A 12,607-nucleotide genomic window follows, 5' to 3' on the forward strand; every position below is an offset into this window, starting at 1 on the left:
AATTGTATTTAACACCTCTTTCTCAGTAATTGATAGAATAGGTATAATTCAGTAAAGATATATAAGATTTCAACATCATGATCAACCACCTTGATAGTCATAAAAACTATATTCAACTACAGAATACAGTTTTTTTAAGTACACATGGAACAATCACCAAGAGAGACCATACACTGTAAAATAAGTCCTAATAAGTTGCAAAGGACTGAATTCATTCAGAGTATGTTCTCTCACCATATTAAGATTAAATTAGAAATCATTAACAAAAATCATTGATTCGCTTTATTTTTTAAAAACATTCACTCGTTGCTTATCCCTTTTCATCTAACTTACTCTGATTTGCCTTAACACTTCACTTTTAAAGTTCACAAATGCCCTCCTGGACCCTCAAATCTAGGCCTTTAATTAATTCAGTACATAGGAAACTTAACTGCGTCAAGCAACAGTTCCTAAGGACCTAATGTGTGTCTGGCCCTCTGCTACAGATAATAATGGCTACTGCTTAAACAGTACTTTGGGTGTGTCAAGCAGCGTTGTAAGTACTATACAGCTGACGCTTGAAAAAAAAATGGTTTGTACTGGGTCTACTTATATGCATATTTTTCTCCATATATATACTGGAAGTTTTTTTGGTGATATGCAACAATTTGAAAAAACTAGCAGATGAATCTTATGATTTTCTTAACTATTTAGTCTAGCTAACTTTATTGTAAGAATATAGTATGTAATATACATAAACATAAAAAATATGTTAATTGACTGTTATCGGTAAGGCTTCCAGTCAACAGTAGGCTATTAGCAATTAAGTTTTGTGGAAGTCAAAAGTTATACGTGAATTTTTTATTATGCAGGGGTGGGGTGGGGTCAGAACCCTTAACACTTATGTTGTTCAAGGGTCAACTGTACAATTATGAATTACTGTAATTGAATCTTCATAATGACCATATGAGATGGGTACAGTTTTAAAGATGAGGAAACTGAGGCAAAGATAAGGAAGTCATTTGCTCATGGTCAGAAGGCTATTAAGCAGTGGAGCTGGAATTACCAGCTCAGGCAAGTCTAGCTCCAAGGTCCTGTTTCTTAACCACTGTGCTGCTTGCTCAGTCTTTGACTTCAGTGCTCCCAGACTGGTGGAGGGCAGGTGAAAAGACAGGTAACCCATCATAATTCAATGCAGATGTTCCGACTCCCCAATTACAGTATTTCTGTGTCTTATATCCCAACATGGAGGCATTTAGGAATCTGCCTTATCCCTTTTTATAAATTTATTTTCTAGAAAATATATCATCTCATTTATACTGTAAAGAATTAGCTACGAAATTTTAACACTGCTTCATGTGCTCTCTTGGAGCATTTGCATTTTAATTGTTTAATTTAAGCAAACTAGATATTTCTAACTTTGAAATGTCAGGAATTCAGAGGACAGATGCAGGAAGGTTGTGGGAGGGGGTATGGAGATCTGCCCAGGTATTCTTAAAATCTAACCACATGGAGAAATATGTCTCCTCTATCCTTAAGTTGGATCCATGGCAGTTTTATTGCTGAGTATTATAGAAATTAGACAGGGATCCAAGTTTGGAATGAATAATCTTCAGAAAGTAACAAGTAAATTCTTGTACATTTCTTTTCTGTAATGAGAACAATGTTTGCTCTGTAGGGTTGTTGAGTTTACATGAGAGTATGTAAGCACCCACTATAGTACATGGCATATAGCACATAATGCCTGATAAATGTTAAAAAAAAGTTCAAAATGTCAACCTATAAGGCTCTTTATATTATGTGACAAGGGAGTACTTTTGAAGTAGGTCTTACACTAGTTTGGCCTTTCAAAATATCTCAAGTCCATAGAAAATAATACACACTAAAACATCAACTGTAAGCTCAAAGATGAGTATATAACCAGAGGCTGAGCCTCTGTCTCTGCAAATTTGCAAAAGCTTAGTTTTTTTTTCAGTAGTAAACAGTAAATCTATTTCTTAGCAAAAGATAAAAATAGTAGGAAATAAATTGTTTTTAGCCTAGAATTCTATCTTAATTTATGTCATCTATATAACGATGCTTGCACAATTATGGATATTTAATCCTGGGTCTTGAAAACCTATATAACTTTTCAGAAATCGTAGCAAACTGTCCTTCACATTTAAAAGAGGATATGAAAACAACAGGAATAAAATTTCCCTTGGACAGTTTCAGTTTGAAAATTGAATTTAAAACTAGATTTTTTACTTTGAATAAACCATAATCAATAAGAAAAACAAAGAGTCCTCCAACAGAGAGGTAGAATTTAATTCTGCGACACCTGGAGCCAAAGACTTTAGAAATGCCCCTGTCTTTTGAAGGACACTATAGTAAGTTGTTTTACTTCTTCAATTTCAGTTTCCTCATTAAAATCAGTGAAACAAACAAACATATTTTGGTCTGTTGAAACTGATTTAAGCAAAAAGTTCCCATGTTCTTGCTACTTTTTGATGATGATCTATAATTAAATAAGGTTGAAGTCAGGATTTGGAAAGGTATTGGGGTTTCACAAACATCTGACAAGGCCACAGTAGTTAAATAATTGTCATCAAAAAAGATTACTGTGGGATATGGCTTATGAAATTCTTTTCTCCTTCTGCATGAGAATATGACCTTCAGTTAGCTGTCCAGTTTCGTTCTTGGGACAACTTGATAAACTTGATATGTTAACTATGTTATCAGGGAACTCTTTGCAGTAAAAGTGATCCCTGATTGGTGTCCTGTATCTGGACTGGGAAGACCACCAACACCTTATAGGCAGCCATAACTCTACAATTCCCCAAGTGTGAAGACTCTTGTAGCTGGGGTGGTCCTTTGTGGGGAACCCTAAAGCTATGACTGTGAAGTTGTTACAAGATATATTGGCTCTTGTGGTACATGAAGCTTTTAAGCATGGTGACTATTACACCTGCTTGATGTAGACCTGATCTCTTCTACCTGAGCTGTCATTGGGGGTAGGGGATTCAGAAGCCAATCCCTGTGCCACTGCAAGGATTTTTGCAGCCGTCAGTACCTGACACTTCCCAGCAGGAAAGCCACGGTCCCTGTCCTACTGAGCAGACTGGTGCCAAGTGGTCTATGAGAGTCATGAGTCTGGATGTCAGGTTAGACCAAACAAGACCCTGGTGAGCACTACAGATACAAAAGGAACGATATACACATATATGCACGTATATACATTGTGTGTGTGTACACACACACACACACTCTCTCTCTCTCTCTCTCTCTCTCTCTCTCTCTCTCTCTAATATATTAAGGACCAGAGGAAAAAGAGGAAAAGTAGTAAACCCTGGTTTCTGGGAACAAATTTTCCACTTAAACCTGACAGTAAATAAACATTTGCTGCTATTATAATAAGATAAAGAAAGTGACATTTCTTCTCCATGTTCCCTGATGCCTGTTGTAATTCTGAGTTTTTCCGATAAAACAAGATGCCTTTTAATTCCCGGAGCTGTGCTTAGTTGAAAGGGATGCTGAATAATGGTGCTTCCATCAATTCATATCTGCTGTTTCAAGATACCTTCAAAGAAGGGTAGGCCATGACATACAGGAACCAAAGTCCAAGAGCTCTCCAAAGTTCTAAATAGTCTCCCTGTCTATAGGAAGTGTTGATATTCTTATATATTTTTTTCTTATCCTTCTACCCTCTCATTCTTTACTTCAATAATACTTCCTTTTCTTAGGGTTTGTACACTAAAAACATATTTTGAGCACTCTCTCTCTTATCTTCTTTCTCTGAGGTCTGTCTTCTCCTTAGAGTACAACTCAATTTTATCTCTTTGAGTCTCAACTAGTTTAAATACCCTTGACTAGGAAAGCCCACGGTCAGTGGTTAGTTCTGTGGCTGTCTCATAAAAGTGGTGCTTGATGTCTGCATCTCATGCTCAGTTCTAGGCTTGGGAATACTCCTTCTCACTTCATTGAATGACTTATGTTAGCTTCTAAGAACCTAAGAATGGCATAGCTAGCTGTGAAACTGCATGGTAGAAAATTCAGTGAAATATTTAGTGAAAAGGGAGGAGACAGGCCAAAAGGGATGTGTTTATAGTTATAGCTGGCTTCAGGAAAGATTGAAGCCACAGAAAATGGGTTCATCTAGCAGGCTGTTTCCAGGAATGGTGATAGGAAATCCCAAATACCTACTCTAGCTTTTCTATGAACTGGACCCTGTTTCTCTGTGAGAAGCTCTCATGGTGCACTTTCCTCATACTATGTGTAAAAGAGACATACACTCATGAAATGATAGTGGGCATGCCAACTGTAACAACTGGTATATGCTTTTGGGAAAGCAGTTTAATTCTGTTCGTACTCCTGACACTATTACTTCTACTCCTGGCCATTTTCTCCAAGAAGCAAAGGTAAACCAACAAACCACACATATGAAATTTTTAATAACTATGAATCATAATTTTTATACCTGGGGGATACAAAGCATTCTTAAGTTATGATATATAGTTGTTTTTAATCTGTTTTAGGTAATCTAGTACAGGTAAGATTAAATCATGATTTAAAAAGGTTAAGTCATGATTTTAAAAGATTAAATCATAATAGCCAGTGGTGGTTATACAGAGTTTACAATGCACCAGGTGAGTTACAAGTGCTATGTACATCACATGCATTAACTCGTTTAATCCCATAACAACCTAATCAGGTAGTTACTATTCAATTCTCATTAAGCAGATGAGGCGACTAAGTTCAGAAAGGTGAGGTAGCTAGTTCAAGGTCCTGGCTTACCTGGTGAGCGGTAGAGACAGGATTCAAACTCTGATAATCTGACTCCAGAGCTTGTGACCTAAACCATTGTCATATGCCCCACTCAATGAATGACTAGAAAATGGTACCACTGGTTTCTAATTCAGGCCAACACTCTTTCCATTGCACCAGACTGCACCTCGTCTGGCATAAGAGAAACTTAAAACAAGGTTGAGTGACTTGCCCATGGTCACATGACTAGCTAATGGTTGAGAATTAACTTCTTGACTTCTAATCTAATGATCTTCCTATTATCCCAGACTGCTGGGAATGAAAAGAAAAATATCTAGCTAAGAACAAAATCAAACGAGAAAAGACCTTAGGGAAATCAAGTCTAAGACCTTTAAAAAGATAGAAATCTTCCTTGTCTCTTTGCTCTGCCATTTATTTTAATGTGACTCTGTACTACTGGTATTGGCCCTATGTGCCACTGACAGATAACTGTACTCGTGGATCAGTGACCTACATGAGAGGGAGAGTGATGGAGAGGAAAGGGCCTTCTGGGAGATGTGGCCATCACGGTGAACATCTAGTGTTTTAGGATTGGGGCAAACTCTCTGTGTATGTTTGTGTAGTATATGTCCATGTGGAGAAATGACATGCCAATCAGCTGGTCCTATTGGAAAATGTAACCATTTTCTGACTGATTAAAAAAAAAATTCTATGAGAAAAACTAAGCTTGTATCAAGGGTATAGTGGTCAGTTATGTATCAATTTGGCTAGATTATAGTACTCAGTTGTTTAATCAATCATCAATCTAGGTTTTGATGTGAAGATATTTTGTAGATGTTATTAATATCTCCAGTCAGTTGATTTTAGAGGTGATTATACCTTAATAGACTGAGTGGGCCTCACTCAATCAGTCGAAGGCCTCAGAATAAAAACTGAGGGAAACAAATTTTGCCTCAAGGTAGCATTAATTCCTGCCTGAGCTTCTCGCTGATCTGACCTACAGATTTCAGACTTGCTAGCCCCCATAAATGCATGAACCAATTTCTTAAAATAAATTCATATCTGTCTATCTACCCACTACTCACCCATCCATCTATCTAAAGAGAGTCTATTGGTTCCATTTCTCTGGAGAACCCTGACTGATATAAACACCTTGCCAGGACCACTAAGTACTTTGACAATGCTGATCATACAGATCCACTTGACATAAACATCGTGAAAAGCAGAAACAGGACAAAAAAGGAAGAAAAGTTTGGCTGAGGAGACATGACATGACATGTCAGCATGCAGGCAGAGACCAGAGCAAACATTGCTCTCTGCCCCAGGTCCGAGCAGGCAGACAGTCACAAACAATCTCGACATAGTCAAAACTCAAAGTGATGTGCTCACTATGAAACACAGGTCCAAGCACCTAGGAGTTCTTGTAGCAATAAATAACAACTGGGAGTAAAGAATATGCACTCAGATTTCTAGGAATTAACAAGAAAAGGCATTCTGGGAGTATTAAAAGAGCCTCCTTTGTGAAGGCTGACAGTGACCTCGAGGCCACCCCTGTGTCTTGGTGAACACTGGCAGACAAGGCATCTCTAATTCTTCACACTGCTCTGGGTTCCTACTGAAACCTTCCTTGGGTTGGGGGGATTTGTGTTCTAAACCTGATCTGCTTCCCATTTTAAAAATAAATGTGTCCTTTTTAAAACAAAATGAACAAAACAAACTCATAGATACAGAGAATGGATTGGTGGTTAGTGGGGGAGGGGGGCTGGAGGGCGGACAAAAGAGGTGAAGGAGGTCAATTGAATGGTGATGGATAGTAACTAGACTTTTGGGGGTGATCACTTTGTAGTGTATATAGATGTTGAATTACAATGCCATACACCTGAAACTTATATAATAAAAATAAATGTGTCTTTTCAAATTTCTTCCCCATCACCCTCCTCACCATCTCCCAGCAGACCAATCTCCTAAACGACTGCTTGGGAGGCCAATGGGGGATGCTTCAGGAGAAGCGATCAATCTCACCTTGGCTTCTGAAGTGGGTTCCAAGAAGCACAGGCGATTCCCAAGTCCCTCGGCTGCTAGGCAGAACTTCCTTTGCTCCTTGTGAATGTTCGCGATGCACTGGAGAACCACTTCATCTTCCTGCCAGGAAAAGAGACACAAATGTGGGTGACCAGGGACTGTTTCCCCATGCAGAACCAGGCCCCAAGTCACCCTTGCTACATCGTTGTCAGTTACTGTGGGAGGCATGGGCTTTTGAATATTACATAAAGGAGATATTTTTATTTACATGCCTATATTCATACTCACATGGCATAACTGAGAACCTCCTCTGAGGTAGATTCTGGTGTGGAGTCAGTGGGAGTGAGTACATAGAATGGACACGTGGCATGAGCCTCACTTCATTGAGATAGACAAGACACACAATCAAGGTGAGCAGAGAACTTTAACACTTGAATGAAGATGAAAGCAAATCTAAGCAATCTCCCCAATTATGGAATAAGACAGTAAGATGTGATTGAGGGAACTGAGAATGCAAGCAAAGATTAGAGAGAAGTGAGATTCATAGAAATAAAGTCCTTTTTGTATAGGGTGGTGGAGGCAAGAATCATGTTCTGTTGGGGGAAGGGTGTATGTAGTGGGAAGCACATTTGCCAAATGACAGAAGGAACCTGGAGGGTAAGAGGAGATGAGTTTTAGACATATGAAAAAAGAAGATTGAAAGATGCTTGAAAGATTCAGATTGGAAGGAGTCTAAGGTTAAGTAGAGAGGTCATTCTGAATTCCCAAGGAGGGGACCTCCCTCCTAGCATCATTCTCAAAAGCAGCCTCCTAAAATTTCAGACACCTTGTTGGAATGGCATTCCTCTTGCTGATAGCCCAGAAACAAGGCCAAGTTCCGTTTACACTAACATGTTCACCTCTTCCACAACCGTGCCTGGAGCTGAAAAGAAAACAGTTTCCTTACCAGCTCCTCCATTCTTGTTTGTCTAATCTATCAGTCCATGCCCTCTCTCTACCACCACTTGACCTTTGGCTTCAAATACCAAAAAGATTCCTAGGTTTGGTTAAGTTAAAGGAGTAACCAGAGAAGAGCCAGTTGGAGCTTCCTCCTTAGCAATCACTGTCCTGTTCTCCTGACTCACCTGTATGCCCCTTGGTGTTAGTGTTGGTCTCTGAATATTGGAGGGGCAGATTAAATGGGGGTTTTTCTTAAATGGTGCCTAAACTGTACCTAGTCATGTGGAAAATAAAATCCTTCCACCTGGTGGGAAGATGAAGAGATTCACTAGTAACAGACTCTAAAAAGACATCTGCTCGTGCCCAGAGATTGGTAAGGGGCTACAGGGAAGTGCGAGATGCCACAGATCACAGACATGTGAAAAGAAGATTGAGAGAAAGAAAAAAAGCTCCACACTTTTACTAGCACTGAAATGTCACTGTTCATCATTAAATTGAGTCAGTAATAAATTCAAGAGGCTCTGCTTCGAGTGAAGTCAGAATTCATGGATTTCATTTGAATTGAGACAGAAGAAAACTCCCCAAACAGCATGGCTTTCAAACTGTGGGCTCAGTGAAATCTCAAAAGGGAATGAAGATTTTTCCTAGGTGGAATCTCCCCAGATCTTATAGCCACCAGGGGCCATACCATCCTAACAGGCACAGGCAAAGGAGGAGTACTCTCAGTTGTCAACATGACTAACGGATGCTACATATATTGCAAAGCAGGCACCTTGTAAGCTAAATGGTCTGTATTGCATAATTTTGAAACATAATTTTTCTGTCCAAAATGTCAAGAGGAACCCCTATTGAGAAATATTAAATATCTCCCACCTACACACAATTTGCCAGTAAAACAAAACGAAACAAAACAACAAAAACAGAAACAAAACAGGCATTTGGAAATTATGGGAGTGTAATTATAAACCAGACTTTTCATGACTCGGTGAAAGTCAAAAACGTTTTCCCCTCAGTATTCGTCTTCAAGAGTCTCTTTCCATGATCTCATTTCCCATGCCCTTTCCACCCGAAGGTGCCCAAACCACCTTGGCTTGACCTTGCACTAGCGGCTTTGAAGTCTCTATTTATCTAAAATTTACCATTCCTATAATTCACATCCTCATAACCTAGGCTGCTAATCAACTAACATAACAAACGAACCTTCTCTGGCTCAATAACCATTTGCCAAAGAGCAGCCCTGCAAAAGTGCTTTCCTAGGTCGGCGCTCTGAGTGACACACAGATGGGTGTGGGACTTAGAGCCAGATTTACCTTCTCCAAACATTTTCACCTTTTTTCTACCTGCTGTCTGGAACTGTATGCTCAGTGCTGACCTGGCTGCAGCCACCACCTGGAGTGGTAGCCTATACCTGCCTTCAGTCCAGACAGCAACTATTATCTCTACAAACCTTCAATAGACAGACCTCTGGAGTCTCGAAGTGCCTGACACTGAAATCTTTGCGCCAAAGATCCATTTGGCATGAGATGAGTTAATTCAACGCTTCTCATTACTTCTCTCACTTTCTACTAAAACATCAAACACAAGCCCCTCCACTTACCAGCCCTACCTAGTTTATGCATCCCTGTACTGATGTACTTTCTCTTCCCCTGTTATCTCTTTTCCTTTCTCCCTTTGCTTTAAACCTGGGAATCCCAGAGAATACCATTTCCAAGGAAGCCCCTTTAATTAGAGGTTGCAAATTCTTCCACATTTGGTATTTCCTCTCCCTAGAAGCTGGCATTCTTCCCACATCCCCCAGTGCCAAACTCAGACTATTACTGTTTTACTCAGGTGCAAAAACTCACATTTTGAGGTAGGTGATAGTCAATCTCCACGTCTTCTTTGGCAATTTATCAACAGCCTAGTTACATCTCCTACCACTATCTGACACTTGATGACAATTAGAAAATCTGATAAAAATTTTAGTGTGAATTCAATACACATTTATTGATCACCTTCCAATGACAAAGCATTCTGCCAGGATACTTCAGAGTGTACTAGGTTTAGAAATCTGTAAATACTGTAATAAAAGAGCTGATGGCTGAAAGGCCAACTCATGGCCTTTCTCCACTCCACTTTAGCCATCATCTCAAATAAGTTCAAAGTTTTTGTGAACGATCTATTGAAAACAAACACCTTGACTTAATTACTTCCACTCTGCATTAGTAACACACTATCATGAATATGCTTTGTCATTTTCTAGAATGATTCTAATTTTAAAATCTCAAACTAGACTATCTCACTCTATGAACTCAATTTTCTCTTCCTTGCTTTCTCATTCTCCTACTATTGCTATTCTTGCTTTCCTTCAAGATTTCCATTTCCTTCATGGGGATGCAAAGTACGGCATAGGGAACATAGTCAATAATACTGTAATAATTACATATAGTATCAAATGGGTACTAGATTTATTGAGATGATCACTTTATAAGTGATATAAATGTCTAACCACTATGTTGTACACCTCAAACTAATATTGTGTGTCAACTATAGCTAAACATTTAAAAAATTATTTTAAAAAATAATTTTAATTTGGGGGAGCAAAGAGACTGACTCCTTGTCAGACCTCATTAAAAAAAACAAAACAAAACAAAACAAACAACAACAACAAAAACTTCCAGTTCCTAGAGGCACTGCCATCTCCATTATTTCCTTTACCCCAGGAAGGAGAGTGATAGCCTTTTTGATAAAGAAAATAAACAGAACTCTGGGGTTTTGTTCCACTCAAAATTTATGGGGATTTTCTGTAATACATTTTTAGCTTGTTTGAACTGTTTTCACTGGAACAAGACCATAAAACTTTCCCTTTTTGTAGGGCTCACAGGAGATTCAACTCAATGTCAAATAACCATATCTTCCATCTACATGAGAAAAAGAAACAAACTAAAGAGAAGAAAGTGCAAAGTCAGAAGGAACAATAATCAGTAATGGTAAAAAAGACCTTTCAGACCTAGCTCCCATCCTTAATGATGAGGGGCATGAATCTCTTAAGTCCCCAGGAAATAATATCTGTTAGATCACAAAGTTTTTCTGCTTTCCATCAAATAAGTCAAAAGGTCTCTCTCTGCCTGACTTTTAAAGTGCCTCCACTCAGTTGAGTTCTCCACTTCTAGCCTTAGCTCTCCTCCATTCCTATTATCTGTCTCCTAGGTCTTGCCCAGCCTCCAGAAAATGTTCCCACTTGAAATCCCTCTGGATTTCTTTATTCGACTCTGTATTCTTCTAGCTTTTCTACCTTTATGATGTTCTCTTTCTTCTGCCACCCATAAATATAGGGATTGCCCAAGGGTAGGTCTTGGTCATTTTCCTTAACAATCTCACTCATTCTTCAGCTTCCAGTTATATTCTTGGGAGTTGTTATTCCATCTTTACCTCTAACCTGGTGGCATGCCAAGGTTCTACACCTCCACCTATTTCTAACTTTATCCATGGATTTACCAACACCTCAATATGTCCCAAAGCACTGAAGGTTTCCTTTTCAGACTGCTTTTATGTTCATTAATGACACTTCCAGCCTCTCAGCAACCCAGGCTCGAACATTATCATCTCCTGTCTGAGTCTCTCCAACCCCTGTCCTATAGCAAATGGGCCAGAGGAACGAGAGCCTGGAGGTCTAGAGACAAAGACATGGATATTACAATACCAGAGTGTTCTTCCTCTGATTTGTTACTAGAGGCATAGCTCGACTTTATCATTTTCCTGCTGAAAACCCACCCTGGCTCTTTCTCCATTGTGTGCATAACAAATACAAATTTCTTAAACTAGCATCTAAGGAACTTCACTTTCCAACCTATTTTCCCAACTTCTTCCCTTTGGAGTTCTTTGGCCTTCTCTACCCCCATGTCCTTACTCATGCCATCTCTAATTCAAAAGCTACCTGATTTGCCCTATTTTCCACATTCAATCATTACCTATCCTCCCAAGCTTAACACACATACCACATTGTTTTATGAAGCCCAAGTAATCTCTCTTCTCTCTACTCCTGTGTTATGGTTATTTATATTCATGCCTTATCTCTACTATATAATATAATTTGAAAAGCCTAACATTTACCGATCTCTATCTGACAGGCACTGTACTTTATGCACAATAACCCATTTAAGCTTCATATCAACACTGCGATGTAGGTACTATAGTTGTCTCCATTTAACAAATGAAGAGGCTCTGTACAGAGCAGTCAAGTAACTTGCCTCAGATCTCATGGTGATAAGGAGTAGAGCCTCATATCCGGTCCAGGCAGTCTGAATCCACGCTCTGTCTCCTACTCCTCTCAGTTGCCTTTGGACCCCTTGAAGGCAGAGTCCATATCTGGTTTGTGTTTATACCATTCAATGAATTACAATTGGATGTATAATGTGCAAATGGTGTAAATGGTGTAGTTTTGTCTTGTTAGTCCACTTAATTGTAAACTTTGTTAGAGCAGAAAACTGCTTTCCCATCCAAGCTGGGAACATAATGTGTTTGGTAAACACGTGTCAACTGATTGGGACATAGAATCAAATTAAAAGAAGAGATTTGTCTACTCTAGGCCATATAACAATAGCTATTTTAGAAAGGGTCACTGTTTCATTGATGAGTCAGAAATGAATTAAAAAAAAAAAAAAGAACAGATGTTGACATAAAAAAGCAATGAGAAATAAGCAATACTGAGGTTATGGGGTCCTTTTCAAAAGTTTTTAGTTTCTGTTGCTTAATTATTACAATTGATATAATATTAACTATTCATTCTGTAACAGACACTCTGCTGAGATTTCCCTCAGTATTATTTAATATTCACAACAACATGACCATTTTAAGAATGAGGAAACCAAAGCTCAGAGGAGTTAGGCAATTTTAATAAGTGTTTAATGAACAATCATTATGAGCCACCATATTATAGTACTTC

At 38.8% G+C, this 12,607-nt stretch overlaps 1 protein-coding gene across 1 annotated transcript in view; it reads right to left on the reverse strand.

Annotated features, from left to right (window-relative positions):
* RYR3 (ryanodine receptor 3) overlaps positions 1 to 7,702 on the reverse strand; it is a 346,270-nt gene extending 338,568 nt beyond the window's left edge. Inside the window, exons 1-2 of the mRNA XM_023527702.1 lie at positions 7,691 to 7,702; positions 6,745 to 6,864 (exon numbers count right to left, since the gene is read on the reverse strand). Coding sequence (XP_023383470.1) covers positions 6,745 to 6,864; positions 7,691 to 7,702 — 132 coding nt within the window. The remainder of the gene's footprint in view (positions 1 to 6,744; positions 6,865 to 7,690) is intronic.
* Between the last annotated feature and the right edge of the window lie 4,905 nt (positions 7,703 to 12,607).

This window comes from Pteropus vampyrus, unplaced genomic scaffold (genome assembly GCF_000151845.1).
Source record: "Pteropus vampyrus isolate Shadow unplaced genomic scaffold, Pvam_2.0 Scaffold19, whole genome shotgun sequence".
NCBI lineage: Eukaryota > Metazoa > Chordata > Mammalia > Chiroptera > Pteropodidae > Pteropus > Pteropus vampyrus.